At 49.7% G+C, this 18504-nt stretch overlaps 1 protein-coding gene across 3 annotated transcripts in view; it reads right to left on the bottom strand.

Annotated features, from left to right (window-relative positions):
- abca5 (ATP-binding cassette, sub-family A (ABC1), member 5) overlaps window positions 1-18504 on the bottom strand; it is a gene marked incomplete at its 5' end in the record, with an annotated part of 40039 nt that overhangs the window by 2984 nt on the left and 18551 nt on the right. For 2 of the 3 annotated variants that reach the window (XM_079756510.1, XM_079756509.1), the window contains 21 exons: window positions 89-144; window positions 302-381; window positions 1248-1400; window positions 1910-2029; window positions 2375-2469; window positions 2559-2634; window positions 4767-4942; window positions 5279-5370; window positions 5553-5670; window positions 6319-6433; window positions 7088-7179; window positions 8105-8173; window positions 9135-9272; window positions 9460-9573; window positions 10756-10926; window positions 11525-11638; window positions 12515-12652; window positions 13253-13380; window positions 13790-13956; window positions 17018-17219; window positions 18197-18316. In XM_079756510.1, coding sequence (XP_079612636.1) covers window positions 89-144; window positions 302-381; window positions 1248-1400; window positions 1910-2029; window positions 2375-2469; window positions 2559-2634; window positions 4767-4942; window positions 5279-5370; window positions 5553-5670; window positions 6319-6433; window positions 7088-7179; window positions 8105-8173; window positions 9135-9272; window positions 9460-9573; window positions 10756-10926; window positions 11525-11638; window positions 12515-12652; window positions 13253-13380; window positions 13790-13956; window positions 17018-17219; window positions 18197-18316 — 2534 coding nt within the window. The remainder of the gene's footprint in view (window positions 1-88; window positions 145-301; window positions 382-1247; window positions 1401-1909; window positions 2030-2374; window positions 2470-2558; window positions 2635-4766; window positions 4943-5278; window positions 5371-5552; window positions 5671-6318; window positions 6434-7087; window positions 7180-8104; window positions 8174-9134; window positions 9273-9459; window positions 9574-10755; window positions 10927-11524; window positions 11639-12514; window positions 12653-13252; window positions 13381-13789; window positions 13957-17017; window positions 17220-18196; window positions 18317-18504) is intronic. The other variant, XM_079756511.1, reaches the window with a different exon arrangement.

Raw genomic sequence — 18504 nt, 5'->3', positions numbered from 1 at the left:
AGGAGAGGAGGAGGTCAGGGTGGGAGAGACGACAGAAGGTGGTTGAGAGCCGGTCCAGAGGACACGGAGGCTGAGCCGGGGCCACTACCTGCTCCAACGTCGACTGGGAGAAGTTGTAGCCCACGAAGTTGAAGGATTGTTTCGCTGGAAGTGAAAATGATAAAGAATAAAAGATCATATGAAAGAATAAAAGATTTAACGGAAGGAGAGAATTAGGGTCAGAAGGGGCGAGGTCGTGTTGGGTAGGGTAGTGTGTGTGTGTGTGTGTGTGTGTGTGTGTGTGTGTGTGTGTGCGACTCACCACTCTCCAAGCAGGAGAATGCATTGGACAGCGACTGGACGTCCTCCATGGGGATCTTATAAACCATGAGAGTGGTGAAGCTGGAACACAGAGACTCACATGAGCACCTCCTCAGAGACACATCAGCACCTCCTCAGAGACACACGAGCACCTCCTCAGAGACACATGAGCACCTCCTCAGAGACAAATCAGCACCTCCTCAGAGACACACATCAGCACCTCCTCAGAGACACATCAGCACCTCCTCAGAGACACGAGCACCTCCTCAGAGACACATCAGCACCTCCTCAGAGACACGAGCACCTCCTCAGAGACACATGAGCACCTCCTCAGAGACACATCAGCACCTCCTCAGAGACACGAGCACCTCCTCAGAGACACATGAGCACCTCCTCAGAGACACATCAGCACCTCCTCAGAGACACATCAGCACCTCCTCAGAGACACGAGCACCTCCTCAGAGACACATGAGCACCTCCTCAGAGACACATCAGCACCTCCTCAGAGACACATCAGCACCTCCTCAGAGACACGAGCACCTCCTCAGAGACACACATGAGCACCTCCTCAGAGACACATCAGCACCTCCTCAGAGACACATCAGCACCTCCTCAGAGACAAATCAGCACCTCCTCAGAGACACACATCAGCACCTCCTCAGAGACACATCAGCACCTCCTCAGAGACACATCAGCACCTCCTCAGAGACTCACATGAGCACCTCCTCACAGACACACATCAACAACACACATGACAGTACAAGCCCCGATATCCTTCCAACAATCATGGCTGGTAGCTTGTCACTTGAGCACGCCAAATCCCGTTTGGGATTGGACGTTCATTTTAGGCCCTGATCCGGGAGCATGTGCCCAAAACTTCAACCACTACAGTGATCCTTAACACACACACACACACACACACGCACACACACAGACCCCCCCCCCACCTCTCCTGTCTGACGGCGTGCGGGAAGATGCGCAGGATCTCGTGGTGCAGGAGGGCGGCGGGCTGCAGCCCTGCCGGCCCCTCCTTCAGCTTCACCTCCAGGCTGTAGCCCCGGCCGTAGCGCGCCTTCAGGTGCTGGATGGACCCGATGCACCTGGGGGGGGAGACACGCCTCGTAACGCAAACACAGCGGACTCCTCTTCTGTGGACGGCTCTCTCACCAGCCAGCATTACATTTACACTAACATTCAGGGCGTTTATCAGACGCTTTTACCCAAAGCACATTTGTCAGAAGAAGGAGGAACCACAACATGGCTGTCGGCTGTCAGGATGTTCATAGGACCCAGTGCCAAGCACTAACCATCACTAGGTTAACCCGTTCCCCGTTTCCAACAAGGATAGCTAGGGTAGAACGCTACATGATGCTAAGTACTACTTTTGAGTGCCAGGACGAACAGCATACAAAAGGTGTGGAGGCTGAGTCCAGGTGAACTCTGAACACCTGGGCCTCGAGCCGTTCGCAGCACCTCTCATCACAACCGGTCCTCACGCAGACTGCTGCTCCGGCTCGCTTTGGTGTGGCCACTGTGAGGGTGGGGTTAGGGTGGGGGGGTGAACACTGTGAGGGTGGGGTTAGGGTGGGGTTAGGGTCACTGTCCACACCTCAGCTGCCCCGATACCACGATGGCCACGCGGTCGCACACGGCCTCTGCCTCCTCCATGTAGTGCGTCGTGATGACGGCCCCCCGCTGGCGGTCCCTGAACGCAGAGCGGATGGCCCGCCTGGAACACACACACACACACACACACACACACACACACACCGCTTAACACGAGCAATGGAGGTGCCTCGCTGGGTGGAAAGAGGCACTGGAGGAACGAGGATTACTTTACTGGTGACCACCCAGGTTAGCTCCACCCATAGAGTTAGCTCCACCCATCAGGTTAGCTCCACCCATAGAGTTAGCTCCACCCATCAGGTTAGCTCCACCCATAGAGTTAGCTCCACCCATAGTTAGCTCCACCCATAGTTAGCTCCACCCATAGTTAGCTCCACCCATAGTTAGCTCCACCCATAGAGTTAGCTCCTCCCATCAGGGGCCCTCCAGTTGACCAATGGGCTCTCACCACATGCGCTGTTTGGACTTGGGGTCCATCCCGGCGGACGGCTCGTCCAGCAGCACGATCTGGGGGTTACCCAGCATGCTCAGCGCGAAGCACAGCTGGGGAGACAACAGAGAGGGTGAGGCCACAGGGGGGGGGGGGGGGTCCTGTTGGGTTGGGGGGGGGTGCCAGTGGAGGGGGTCCTCACCTTCCTCTTGACCCCCGCTGACAGGCTCTTGGCCTGCTGGTCCAGGTGGTCCTTCAGCTCCAGGGCGCCCACCACGCTGGGGGAGAACCGCAACACAACTCAGCTCAACACAACTCAACACAACACAACACAACACAACTCAACACAACTCAACACAACACAACACAACTCAACACAACACAACTAACCACAACACAACTCAGCTCAACACAACTCAACACAACACAACACAACTCAGCTCAACACAACACAACTAACCACAACACAACTCAACACAATACAACACAATACAACTCAACTCAAAACAACTCAACTCAACTCAACACAACTCAAAGGGGTGACCACTCTGACATTCATTGTGACCCCTTTTTAATTTCACTGCATGTAAAACGTTATTTTTGCAAACGTGACCAATAAAACTTTGAACTTGAACTGGTTCTAGCAGCTTGTGTTGAGTTGAGTTGTGGTTCTAGCAGCCCTGGCTCTAGAAGCTTGTGTTGAGTTGAGTTGTGTTGAGTTGTGTTGTGGTTCCAGCAGCCCTGGCTCTAGCAGCTTGTGTTGAGTTGTGTTGAGTTGTGTTGTGGTTCCAGCAGCCCTGGCTCTAGCAGCTTGTGTTGAGTTGAATTGTGGTGAGTTGTGTTGTGGTTCCAGCAGCCCTGGCTCTAGCAGCTTGTGTTGAGTTGAATTGTGTTGAGTTGTGGTTCCAGCAGCCCTGGCTCTAGCAGCTTACAATTACAATTACAATTAGGGCATTTAGCAGACGCTTTTATCCAAAGCGACTTACATCGGTTAATACACATAGTCACACATTGACACACCGACGGCAGAGTCAACCATGCAAGGCGACAGCCAGCTGGTCAGGAGCAGTTAGGGTTAAGTGTCTCGCTCAGGGACACATCGACACTAGGAGGAGCTGGGGATCAAACTAGCAACCTTTCGGTTACGAGACAACTACTCTACCTCCTGAGCTAAGCCGACCCTTGTGTTGAGTTGAGTTGTGTTGAGTTGTGTTGTGGTTCTAGAAGCCTTGGCCCTACAACCACAACACAACTCAACACAACTCAACAGGGGCGGAGCTAGACTTTGTGTGCATCTGAATTTCCAAGATGCGATTTCCTGCATTCTAGTCCATTTTAGGGTGACCTGCTGGACATTGGCAAATCCTAAATCCCCTCTAATTCATAGCCTACATTTTCAGTTGCAGGGCCTGCTCAATACAATACTATTTAATGGAAAGAAACAATAACCACTTTACTATTGACTTCTAGAGATTTTTATGTAAACTACAATGGCAAAATTGAGAATTCCTTTCAGTAGATTCAAAGTAGGATTGAAGAGATGGATTGTTTGTTTGTTTTTTGTATTTTGGAAGTGGTATGCCCACTGTGCATAGCCAACAATAGGCCCATGATGTTGTAGCGAAGTATTATCCATGCTGTTGCATGTCCTTTCCACTATATTGCAATGAAGAAGCTTAAAACATATCCGGGGCTTCTGAAGTGACAACACTGAAGTCAACACAACACAAGCTTCTAGGGCCAGGGCTTCTAAAACCACAACACAACTCAACACAACTCAACACAACACAAGCTGCTAGAGCCAGGTCTTCAGGTGGCTGTAAAGGACTCTAATCTACCCGAGTGTTGGACCCGAGTGCCTACGCGACCAACCAATGCTCCAAACAGTGGAACTGTTTCAGTGGCCAGGAGTCCTCGTTTCATGTACTGCCAAGAATTACACCACAATATTTATACACAACATAGGAGCTACAGGCAGCCTATCGGACACTACATGAGTAGTTTGTTACAGACAAACCCTCACCCTCTGCCACACTCTAGAATAAGAGCAACGTTGTCTGAAACATCTCGGACCAATGACAGACCGACATTGCAGCGATCGTTGATCCTGCAGAGAGAGTTGATCCTGCAAACCGGGATCCGTTCACACACGGGTTCCCCGACACAGCCCTCCATCCCATCAGAACCCAGCGGGCGGGACTGCGTTCCACGAGCGCCACGCCTTGGGTTTCTTATACCGTATTCATTTCAAATGAGGCTGTATCGCGATATCACAAAACTGTCACCGCAGCCTATTTTCCAGGACGGCTATTTCTGGTATTTTGAAACATACTACCCCATTGTACCGCTCCTGAGACTTAAAGAAAACACTCTGTTTTCTAAAACACAGTATTGAGGACCGGCTGCTCACCGCTTGATAACGTCGGGGACGGTGTACCCCTGCAGCCCCTTGACGGCGGCGTAGAACTCTAGGTGCTCCCGGAGCGTGACCCGGGGCCACAGCGGGTTGACCTGGGGGCAGTAGCCCACCTGCTGCTGGCCCGCGCCCGCCGGCCGGTACTCCAAGCCGCTGTCGTCCATCAGGACCTGGGGGGAGGGGGGGGGGGGCAGACCCACGCCGTCAGCTGACACATCTGGGCCACGAGGGCGAAGCACGGCTGCCCCACTCTAACAGACTGTATTACAAAGATGAGTCTGGATGTAATCAACACTAGACCGTGTTAGTCGCATGGCTGAAGAAAACCACCATGCAGAATGGAGGTGATTAGGAGTGCTGAGATTAGGAGTGCTGAGATTAGGAGTGCTGAGATTAGGAGTGCAGTGATTAAGAGTGCAGTAATTAGGAGTGCAGTGATTAGGAGTGCAGTGATTAGCAGTACTGTGATCAGGAGTGGCCTCTGACGGGAGATGCCGTCTGTGTACCTGGCCCGCAGTGGGTCGGATGTCCCCTGACATCATGTGCATGACTGTGCTCTTCCCAGCGCCGTTGGGGCCCAGCAGCCCAAGAACCTCTCCTGAAACACAGCATTTACACTCAGGTCATTCGGCAGAAGCTTTAATCCGAAGCGATTTACAATAAATACATTTGACTGGAGAAAGTGAAACAACAATGCATCTCTTTAGGTGCGGTGAGGATGTTCATAGAACCAAGACCCAACTGTCCTTCGACCTCGTCGAAGGACAGGAGCGTCCGTACCTTTGCGGACGCAGAAGGAGATGTTCTGGGCGGCCAGTTTCCCTTTCCTGCTACGAGGGGGGTCCTCCCCTTCGCTTTTGTACTGCTTCGTCAGGTTACTGACCACCACCACTGGCTTCTAAAACACACACAGCCAGAGGTTCACTGATAGGACATCTTGATCTGGGTGCTTCTCAGGCTGGAGTTGGCTCTTCTGCAATTTCACTCTGGCACAACTTTGGTGAGAGACGTTGTGGGAGTGTGTGGGGATGACGGGGGGTTGGAGCAGCCTCACCTGGCCCGAGTCAGACGGACTCTGGGGCCAGGTGAGGCCGCTCAAACCAGACATCATCCACACACACTCCCACAACATCCTGACTGAAAAGCCTTTTCCTTGAGCAACGAAAGTAAAACCTTACTCGTCAGTAAATGAAGCACTCTACTGAGAAGAGAAAGAAAGAAAGAAAGAAAGAAAGAAAGAAAAAGAAAGAAAGAAAGAATGAAAAAAAGAAAGAAAGAAAGAAAAAGAAAGAAAGAAAGAATGAAAAAAAGAAAGAAAGAAAGAAAGAAAGAAAAAGAAAGAAAGAAAGAAAGAAAGAAAGAAAGAAAGAAAGAAAAAGAAAGAAAGAATGAAAAAAAGAAAGAAAGAAAGAAAGAAAGAAAAAGAAAGAAAGAAAGAAAGAAAGAATGAAAAAAAGAAAGGGAGAAAGGGAGTGAGAGAGCAAGGGACAGAGAGCGGACGGAGATCGGAAGGCCCTTGGAGGTTCCCCAGCCCGTCAGCTCCTACCTCCTCAGTGCTGTGGCCCCTGAGGGCCTCGGCCACGCGGCCCCGCTCCAGACGTACGTCCTCGTCCTCACTCTGAGGCTCCTCTGGGCCCCGCTCCGCCCGGGACGTGATGAACCTGGGGGCCCAACACAGAGACATGATGAACCTGAGGGCCCAACACAGAGACATGATGAACCTGGGGGCCCAACACAGAGACATGATGAACCTGAGGGCCCAACACAGAGACATGATGAACCTGGGGGCCCAACACAGAGACGTGATGAACCTGAGGGCCCAACACAGAGACGTGATGAACCTGAGGGCCCAACACAGAGACGTGATGAACCTGAGGGCCCAACACAGAGACGTGATGAACCTGGGGGCCCAACACAGAGACGTGATGAACCTGAGGGCCCAACACAGAGACGTGATGAACCTGGGGGCCCAACACAGAGACGTGATGAACCTGGGGGCCCAACACAGAGACGTGATGAACCTGAGGGCCCAACACAGAGACGTGATGAACCTGAGGGCCCAACACAGAGACGTGATGAACCTGGGGGCCCAACACAGAGACGGTGTTTACTACATAACCCCTTTACTACTCACTCACATTATTTAACACATGCGAGTGAGTGAGTGAGGAAGTCAATCTCTACATTGTATTTAACACACACACACACACACACACACACACACACACACACACACACACACAGACAGACAGACAGACAGACAGACAGACAGACAGAATATCTCTAAATGGTATTTAACCGATGGTGAACCCTACCTTCCGAACTGGTCAGTCTTGGGAGGCCCCCCTGCCTGTCTCTGCTCCAGCCAGTAGAGCAGGAAGAGCAGGGCCACGCACTGCAGGTAGGGCTGGACACAGACACACACCGTCACACACAGACACACACCGTCACACACACACACACACCGTCACACACACACACACACCGTCACACACACACACAGACACACACTGTCACACACACACACACAGACACACACCGTCACACACACACACAGACACACACCGTCACACACACACACACAGACACACACCGTCACACACACACACAGACACCGTCACACACACACACAGACACACACACACACACACACAGACACACACCGTCACACACACACACACACAGACAAACACCGTCACACACAGACACACACACACACACAGACACACACCGTCACACACACACACACACACACACACAGACACACACCGTCACACACACACACACACAGACACACACCGTCACCCTCCACACCATCAACCCCCATCCTCACCCCTTACACCATCATCATCCTCCCCCCCCCATCTTCACCCTCCACCCCCCCTCCCCCTCATCCACATCCTCACCCCCCCATCCATTGGCCGGAGTTAACTGATTGGATGTCTCACCTGTCTACCTGCGCGTGTCTTCCTCAAGGCTACGCAGACCTAATGCTAAAGCTCAGCACGGGGTTGTTGGTTGGGATTCGTTCGGTTGGATACTTTCAAAATGTATATTTTCGCTTGTTCAACTTTCCATGAAATGCCTACCCTATCTCTAATCCATAACGGGTAATGTGGGGAGACGGTTGGTTCGTAATGTGTTAGCGTGCTAACATGTGTCCTTTACTCAATCCACTTTATAAACCTTTCAGCCTTCATTCGATCCTACTTTGTGTGTGAAACAGAAGCATTGAAACTGTTTCATTCATACAGACATCATCATATCCAAAAGGAATATCACTTTCCCAATAAGTCATGAAATGTAACTTCCTGTGTGCTTGGAGTTCTTACCGCTATGACAGCGACCATCAGGTTCTTCCACAGTAGGTTCTCCTGGTAGAGCACCGGGAGGAAGGTGGCCTGTAGGGAACACAAAGCATCCAGGGGTCAGGATGCTTCTTAGGGTTATGATGTTACTGCTGAATGCAACAGCATCAATCTCATTTCACACGGACAAAAAGCTATTTAGCACCACGCATATTAAAACATGAACATCATCTATCTTAAAATCATCTGATGTAATTTCCCCATAATGTGGGCAAAAATATTGGTGGGAGTGTTTAGGAACGATTAGGAAGTACATCAGGATATGATTAAGAAACACATATAGGCGCTGTTTAGACACAATACTTGGTTCAACATGGTCGCCATGTCTCCTCCCAGTCTCGAAGATGATGCGATCTATGGATGCAGTACAGATTTGAAACCTGTCTGTGTGGATACCGCCCCTAGTGTCAACAGGCCGAGACAATGGTGAGCATGTTGTGCCTTTCATGACAACGGGCCTACCTAGGTGAGGATGTTGAGGCAGGCCTACCTAGGTGAGGATGTTGAGGCAGGCCTACCTTGGTGAGGATGTTGAGGCAGGCCTACCTTGGTGAGGATGTTGAGGCAGGCCTACCTTAGTGATGATGTTGAGGCAGGCCTACCTTGGTGAGGATGTTGAGGCAGGCCTACCTTGGTGAGGATGTTGAGGCAGGCCTACCTTGGTGAGGATGTTGAGGCAGGCCTACCTTGGTGAGGATGTTGAGGCAGGCCTACCTTGGTGAGGATGTTGAGGCAGGCCTACCTTAGTGATGATGTTGAGGCAGGCCTACCTTAGTGAGGATGTTGAGGCAGGCCTACCTTAGTGATGATGTTGAGGCAGGCCTACCTTGGTGAGGATGTTGAGGCAGGCCTACCTTAGTGATGATGTTGAGGCAGGCCTACCTTGGTGATGATGTTGAGGCAGGCCTACCTTAGTGATGATGTTGAGGCAGGCCTACCTTAGTGATGATGTTGAGGCAGGCCTACCTTAGTGATGATGTTGAGGCAGGCCTACCTTAGTGATGATGTTGAGGCAGGCCATGAGGGGGTAGAGGGGGTTGAACAGACACAGGAGGAGGAGCAGAGTCCGTGTGAGGAGCTGGTTGCCGTTCATGAACAGGAGCTTGACGAAGGAGGCCGTCACGATGCACACCTGGAGACGACACGCGCCGTGAGATGAGCTCAGAACACAGGAATCTGGCCATGGTGTAGCTGTTGTGAAACACCATCAACAAAAACAGCACCACACACACACACACACACACACACACACACACACACACACACACACACACACACACACACACACACACACACACACACACACACACACACCTCACCATCATGGAGATGACAGACAGGAAGTCACGGTTGCTTTGGACGCGGGTGAAGCCGAAGGACACCACGTAGGTGAAGAGGATGATGGCGGGTCCGAAGCCCCCCGTGCACACCATCTACCACAAGGAAGGAGGACCGGAGGAGAGGAGGAACACAGGGTCAGAGAACAGCTCTACAGTGAGAGGACCACAGAGTCAGAGAACAGCTCTACAGTGAGAGGACCACAGGGTCAGAGAACAGCTCTACAGTGAGAGGACCACAGGGTCAGAGAACAGCTCTACACTGAGAGGACCACAGGGTCAGAGAACAGCTCTACAGTGAGAGGACCACAGGGTCAGAGAACAGCTCTACAGTGAGAGGACCACAGGGTCAGAGAACAGCTTTACAGTGAGAGGACCACAGGGTCAGAGAACAGCTCTACAGTGAGAGGACCACAGGGTCAGAGAACAGCTCTACAGTGAGAGGACCACAGGGTCAGAGAACAGCTCTACAGTGAGAGGACCACAGGGTCAGAGAACAGCTCTACAGTGAGAGGACCACAGGGTCAGAGAACAGCTCTACAGTGAGAGGACCACAGGGTCAGAGAACAGCTCTACAGTGAGAGGACCACAGGGTCAGAGAACAGCTCTACAGTGAGAGGACCACAGGGTCAGAGAACAGCTCTACAGTGAGAGGACCACAGGGTCAGAGAACAGCTCTACAGTGAGAGGACCACAGGGTCAAGAGAACAGCTCTACATTGAGAGGAGGATCACAGGGTCAGAGAACAGCTCTACATTGAGATGATTTGAATCGGTGGCTTCACTTCACTCACACACTTTGAGTGTTTTCTTTTAGGTTTTGATTAATTTGGTTTAACTCCCCAATAACGTTATGTTCCTTTGATCACCTTAGAGGCCAAAGTTGGTTTACGAAGACGTGAAAACGTATCAAGGTCTTTGTCACGTCTGGGGATTAGTGTTACAATTACAATTACAATTAGGGCATTTAGCAGACGCTTTTATCCAAAGCGACTTACATCAGTTAATACACACATTGACACACCAACGGCAGAGTCAACCACGCAGGGCGACAGCCAGCTCGTCAGGAGCAGTTAGGGTTAAGTGTCTCGCTCAGGGACACATCGACACTCAGCTAGGAGGAGCTGGGGATCGAACTAGCAACCTTTTGGTTACCTTTTTGTTGCTCTACCTCCTGAGCTAAGCCGCCCCCCGCCCCCGTTGTGTGTTGGTTCAGTTGCAGGCGTGTACGTGTGTGTGTGTACATGTGTGTGTGTACGTGTGTGAGTGTGTTACGCACCACGCAGGTCATGTTGACGGAGCTCAGCAGGTTCCCGGTGTGGAAGGCGAAGAAGATGGTGACCATGGAACAGAGGATGAGGTAGAAGAGAGGGACGTCCAGCGCCGCCTGGCCGCACCAGTAGGCCGACGGCATCAGGCCCGAGATACGCAGGGTGGAGCGACACTTGATCTGCATGGAGGGAGAGAGAGAGAGGGCGTAACGATAACGATAAGACGAAAGGGTTAAAGCTAGGGTCGGCCAGTTGGAGAAACCAGCCCGAAGTAGCTTGATTATGAAAGTATCCAGCTGAAAACGTACACCGCTCCGTCCAGGCCACCCTCCAAAGCCACTAACTCGCTAGCGTTGGCAAAAGGTCTGCCAAACTTTGTAAAATACTCTGGTCTTGTGCAATGGCCGCACTAACGCATGCTAGTACAGCCCCGGGAAGTTCTCTCAGGTTGCCCAAACAACTCCAAAGTCCTACTAACTGATCCAGAAAGAAGACGAGTAGTGTATGTTGTACATCCTGGCACTTAAAAATAGTACTTAGCATTGTGTAGTGTCTTACCCTGGCTATCTCTGTTGTGTAAGGGGAATGGGTTAACCTAGTGATGGTTAGTGCTTGGCACTTGGTTCTATGAACATCCTTACTGTACCGACAGAGATATATAGTTTCTCTTTCTTCTGACAAACAGACTTATAAACAGACTTATTGTAAGTCTCTTTTTGGAAAAGCATCTCATAATTGCCTGAATTTAAATCAGTGCATGATCAGCTGAGCTCGTACCTCCCGATCGCGCGTGTGGTCCATGGCAAAGTAGGCCGGCATCCCAGCGGCCAACATGCCCAGTATGATGGCCTCGATGTACACCATGACGTAGGACATGGTGTCTGGGATTTGCTGCGGGGTCGACACAGAGAGAGCACTTCAGTCAAACAAGGTAAACCATGCATCAAAAGGTCCAGTGTGGAGGACTGAGAAGTAACTTGTGGTTTCAGATTGAAACCAACAAACAAATGATCACGTTCATGAACAATCGCACATGAATCAACGAGCCATTCCGCTAACGGACACGTGAGGCCGAGTCCATTGAGAAAACTTTGAGAAAGCAATATCCGTGATGTAATAAGGATGTTTTAAAATCCTTCCAATGTACTGCTGATCAGCAGTTGGTGGATCTCAACCAGGTGAAACTACAGTGTTTTGATTTTGCTGGCTGCATTCACGTGATTCTCGTGTCTGGCTTTTGAAAACAAAACAGGACATTACATATGCTTCAACGTCGAAGGGCCCCTTGTTTCTAGGGGCCCTTGTTGCTAGGGCCCCTTGTTGCTAGGGCCTCGCTTCTCACATCAGATTATAAGTAGGGGCCGCCCTTTGTATAGATTAGCTTATGTTGTGTTCACTAGTAGTTGTCCCTTTATTTATGCTTTCTTTGATTTGGCTCCGCTTATAGTTCTCTATTCCCCATGGCATATTTTCATATTATACTTTTCTAATAAATACACCTTTGTATTAGTTCGCTGTTTGTGGCGTGCTTTGTTGCTCCAGTCAGTTCGAAGTACTTTTGTGTTATGATTCCCCTACTCCCCCTGGACATAGCCAGCTTACATCTTGGAGCCGTAACTTGTTGCTAGGGCCCCTTGTTGCTATGTTCTGGGAGGAGAGCACATCTTCAGTGCCGTGTACGGTCTCCGAGTGACGCAGTGGGTCTATGTGGATATCTGCCCACGTGCTTCACGGAGAGGCCTGATTGGTCCTCCTGACCCTACTCACATAGTCGAAGGGTTTGGTCCAGGTCCGGATCCGACTGGTTCCGTTGAGGCCTCGGAGGAGCGCGTTGCTCAGGACGTTGACGGTCATGGGCAGGCTGTGTACTGTGGTGCTGTTGAACGCCAGGCTGTACTCAAAGCCCTGAGACACAAGAACAGAGGGTCAGAGGTGCTGCTCCTGGTCTCTGAAGACAGACAGGTGAGCTACACATCTGTAGGCCACGTGTCTGTACTGAAGTCCGACCGGAATACAGAAGCGGATCCAAACTGTTTCCACAAATCACGACACGTGCTGAACTATGCGTCACATCGCCTGCCTGGGTCATGTTGTTGGGGAGGATATATTGTCATGCACGTGATTGGTCAAAGTATTTCTGGATCTGGGTACTCAAAATGTGTAGAGGAAAAGTACAGACGGTGGGATTGAGATCACCAACGAGAGAGAGCGAAAGAGAGCAATATAATGTAATATAATATATATTTGAATGACTGCGTTGGGTTCTCCGACGTCTCTGGTCCTTCCACAACAAGATAAGACTCATAGTGGTGGTTATCTCGGCCATGGTGGAGAAGGAGAGAGAGAGCCCCTCCCCCTCCAATATGCTTCAAAACGAGAGCAAACTCGCACTTTTGGTGTCAAGAGTTAGACCCGCTACAACCCGAGTGTGACCCAGAGAGTGGGCGGACAGACGGCCGTCTCACAATCCGAGTCTCTCTCTCTCTCTCTCTCTCTCTCTCTCACCTTGCTGGATCCAGTGACGTTGATGGCGGCACTGTGCGGAGCGGCGGCCATGTAGTCGTTCTGCTTCATCAGCTCCACCTTGATGTCCTGGGCCTCCAGGTTGTGGATGAAGCTGGAGATGTCCGAGTCTGGACACAGTGGGGCCACAAGTGGGTGTGTGTAGGGTCAACTCACGGTACAGATATTTGGGGACATATTGGCGGTAAATTCTGCTTTAAGAACCACAGTGAGAATCTGCATCTGCATTCAGGATGTTTAGCAGATGCTTTTCAAACTGACCTACTATAAGTACATTTGTCAGAAGAAGGAAAAACAATCATATATCTCTGTCGGTACAGTAAGGTAAAGTAAGTGCCAAGCACCAACAATCCCTAGGTTAACCCATTCCCCGTAGACAACAAAGATAGCTAGGATAACATTCTATACACAGTGCTTACTACTATTTTAAAGTGCCAGAACATACTACATACAATAAGGGCGTGCACCCCTGGCGCCCCTGAAACTCTGCCAGTCAGCCGACTCTAGCGGAGGACTCACCAGAGGAGTTCTGGACCAGCAGGCTGGTGGCGTACTTCCTGGGGGCCTGGTTCCTCTTCAGCAGGTAGAGGGGCCGGAACTCGCGGTCCGAGGAGTGGATCTGGATGTGTCCGGTGACCAGCGAGAGCATCACCATGGCCAGCACAAACACCTGCAGCATGCCCAGACTGGCCGAGACAGAAAGGAGCTCATTCCCTATCATCCCTCTATACAGTTGGGAACATGTGAAGGGTTTTTGTTTGACAACACCCCTCGCACAGATAAAAACCTTAACAAGCATCACCACCATGCACCATGCAACCCCCCTCCATTATGTAGGATCAGAGGAAGAGGATGGACATCGAGATGCCAAAATGAACGGCGCCCCCTACAGCCAGCACCAGAAAACACTGAAGGCCAAACGGTCCGACGTTACAACAAACACCAAAAATAAACGCTTGTTCCGTTGGCTGCGGTTCTGCATTCAGATGCAGATATATCACCCTTATCCCAGTCTCTAAAGGACCCTGTCCCCCTCATATGTCTCTAAAGCAGGGGCATCAAACTAATTTTGGTTCAGGGGCCACATACAGCCCATCTGATCTCAAGTGGCCCGGACCAGTAAAATAATGGCAAAATAACCTACGTCAACTCTAAATCTTTAGCTTTGTTTTTCAGTACTATGCTTTATCATTCAGCCTACATGTGTAGCCTACATAATCACAGATCACAAGGATCTATATTAGCACAACACATTTATTCACAGATAGGCCAATGGAATTGAAATAAAATGCATTTCACATTCATTTATAACTAGTTTATTTTTATAGAGTTGAGTGAATCATTTTGACATCTGAACACCTGAACCAACTCACCACACTAAACAAACTCAGGTGGGAGCTATGAAGAAAGCTATCATACTGCCTTGAAAATGTAAATGTGCACATAGAAATAAAATAAACAAACAAAAGTTATTGCATTGCATGAGCAATGAGATTAGGCTACATCAGATCAAACTGTTTTGTAGGCTACTGAAGCTGAGAATGATATACTGCACAATATTTTTTATATTGTCTTTTAACATGAAACCTGAGTAAACTTATTTTCAAAGATCTGTATTCATCAGAGTGCAAACATTTCTGAAAGAGCATCACAAGAATTAGGCCCAGGCCTACTTGCTGATGAACCTTTTTTTTTGCTGCTGCTGCTGCTCCTGAAACTTGGATTCTTTTAGCCTTTACGAGTGCATCAATATCAGGTGTCAATCCTGAGAAGCAGCACATTTCACAAGTGTGAAATGTGCTGCTTCTCAGGATTGACACCTGATATTGAGTGTTTCAAGTGTGTGTTTGTTAACCTTGAGTGGTGCTTTGTTTTATTTAGGTTCATTACAGAGAACACCTGTTCACAAAGATAAGTAGTCCCAAACATGAATAAAACCTTTGCAGCCAGGGTTGTTAATTTGGGGTACCCTGGCAAGAGATATTGATCAAATGTGTCCAAGCCCACCGACGCAAATTTCTCCTTCGTATTGGTATCACACTGCAAGTCAATTATCTCGAGTGTCAGTCTGTCGCGCATTCGTTTTGAAACTCCCTGACAGTCATAGGTCTGAAATCGTTGATCTGCAAAAAGGAAAAAAAAAACGTTCCTGGGGGCGGGACCATTTGGCTCTAAACCTATTGGTTGCTCTCTGCTGACGTACATTCCAATCACGTGTGCCGTTGACCGGGCTGTGCGTGATTGACAGTGCTCTGCCGATGACAAGAATAACAAGCGACCTGCGTGGTTGATTTTGTTTTCCATTTTCTGGAACCATGGCTGGGTACGGAAACCGTAAATGGACACCGGGGAAAATAAATAAAAAATTAAAGTTTAAAGTTTTTCAGGCTGTAATCTCTTTTTTCAGTGTTGCAAAACCTTTTTTACAAGGTGTTGAGTTTTCAAACCCAGACTTACAAGCCTTTGAAACTTTTTTTTTCAGGTTTGAATTATGGCAGGACACAGGCTCCATAGAGCCCAGCACCTCGGCTTGACCACCGTACTTCAGTGTGGTATGGTAGGCCAGCCTGAATGTCATTATCTCTGAGAAAAGTGTCCAACTGACGGTGATTCAGACCTCGCGCTCTTATGAAATTAAGAGCAAGTGTGGTTTTTACAACCACCCTAATAACATGATCCATTTTTTGTGTTTTGCAACACAACGCTTCTTGATGCAAAATGCAGTGAAATGCCCAAAAATCTTGTCCCCCATTTGCGGTCTTTACTTTCTCTCTGAATTTTGTCGCAACGCCTGCCTTTCTCCCGACCATTGATGGTGCACCACCTGTAGACAGGCTGACGGCACTCCAACGAGAGAGATGAATATGTCATTCGCTGTTGTAGTGTCCTTCATAGGCACCAACTCAAGGAACTCCTCAGTGATTGTCAAGATTCTCATCAACACCCCAAATAAATATGGCCAGTTGAGCAATATCCGTTACATCAGTGCTCTCATCAATTGCAACCTAAAAAGCAATAAATAACTTGATTTTGTTATTAATTTGGCTGCCCAAGTCTCCTGAGAGCTCTGTTACCCTATCTGCGGCAGTGTTCCTTGACAGACTAATGTTGGCAAAGGCAGATTGCTTTTCAGGGAACACGACTTCTGCAGCCTTCAGCATGCATGTTTTCACAAACTCACCGTCAGAAAATGGCTTGGATGATTGCACTATCTCGTGAGCAATAAGGTAGCTGGCTTTCACTGCTGCATCACTGACCTCGCGGCTGAAAGTAAAAGTAGACTGCTGTTTCTTCAGACCAGCTAACAATTTGTCTATCTCCTCTTTTCTTTTTTCTCCTCTTTATCCTCTTCTTCTTCAAATGGTGATATTTTTCTTTATGACGAGTCTCATAGTGGCGCTGAATATTATATTCTTTGAGCACTGAAACTTGCTGATTACATAGCACACTGCTTTTGTATTCACCTCTGTGTATATTCTCAGTCCATTTTCCCTGGAAGGACAAGTGTGGAATTCCATCCCTTTTTTATTTTGGCTGCCCCCTAGCGGCTGGAGTGAGCATTTTGGTTAATTCTTTAAAAAATGATAACTCATCACAGGAATGGGTTGGAGGCGTACTTTTTTTTGACATACTCAGAAATGTATGCTCTACAAGTTTTGGGCTTGATCAAATTATCTCGGGGGCCGGATCTGGCCCGCGGGCCCTATGTTTGACACCCCTGCCCTAGAGGACCCTGTCCCCACTCACATGTAGATGAAGGCCTTCCTCTCGCGGACCATGTTCAGCATGTGCAACCAGGCCACGGCGCTGAACTGCTGCCTCCAGAGCGCCCGTCCGGCCGCGGGGCTGGAGCGCCCGTCGGAGAAGGTCAGCAGCCGCTGGTCCGTGTCGTCCAGGGAGCAGGAGTCCCCCTCGTCCTCCGCCTGGTCCTGGTTGAACACGCTGTAGTCTGGGGGACACACATGGACACACACATGAGGACACACATGGTCACACACATGAGGACACACACATGAGGACACACACATGAGGACACACATGGTGACACACATAAGGACACACACATGAGGACACACATGGTGACACACATGGTGACACACATGAGGACACACATGAGGACACACATGAGGACACACATGGTGACACACATGGTGACACACATGGTGACACACATGGTGACACACACATGGACACACACGAGGACACACATGGTCACACACATGAGGACACACATGAGGACACACATGAGGACACACATGGTGACACACATCTTGACACACATGAGGACACACATGGTGACGCACATGGTGACACACAAATGGACACACACATGGTGACACACATGAGGACACACATGGTGACACACAAATGAGGACACACATGGTGACACACATGGTGACACACACATGGACACACGCATGAGGACACACGAGGACACACATGGTGACACACATGGTGACACACACATGGACACACGCATGGACACACACATGGTAAAACACATGGTGACACACACGGACACACACGGACACACAAGGACACACACGAACACACACGAGGACACACATGTTGACACACATGGTGACACACACACGGTTAACACACACGGTTACACACACATGGTTACACACACGGTGACACACACAGAAGGTTACCAACACACAGACAAACACACACACACACACACACACACACAGGGGGACACACAGAGGTATAGCGATGGTTACACACACATACACAAACACCAGGGTTCACACAGACACAGAAATACATATAGCCACACACGCAAATGTCCATGGTTACACAAAAGCACACACACACACACAAAAGCACACACACACACACACACACACACACACACACACACACACACACACACACACACTCTGGGTTTAATGTGATATGGGAGATTGTGTCAACACTCACCGGCTTGGTCCACTTCTGCCTCGGCCTCCAAGCGGAGGAAAACATCCTCCAGCGTAGTCATGGAGACGCCGTAGTTCACCACCCCGAGTTGGGACTGGGAGTCGAGTTCAGAGAACAGGCCTGAGGGAGAGGAGGGGGGGTGCGTTACAGCACTGTGAGGACCCGCATGGCGACTCACTCCTACCTAGACCGCACGCAGTCTAAAAGCTCTCCGGCAAAGTCCATACGTTGATGTCCTTTTGACACGTTTTATTGGTAGCTGATGTTTTAGTGAAGGCATGGGAGACTGTTAAGATAGTTTGATCACC

Source organism: Pollachius pollachius (assembly GCF_949987615.1).
Source record: "Pollachius pollachius genome assembly, chromosome: 19".
In the NCBI taxonomy this organism is placed as follows: domain Eukaryota; kingdom Metazoa; phylum Chordata; class Actinopteri; order Gadiformes; family Gadidae; genus Pollachius; species Pollachius pollachius.
The sequence above is the reverse complement of the archived record's forward strand: the minus strand, read 5'-3'. Positions and strand labels throughout refer to the sequence as shown.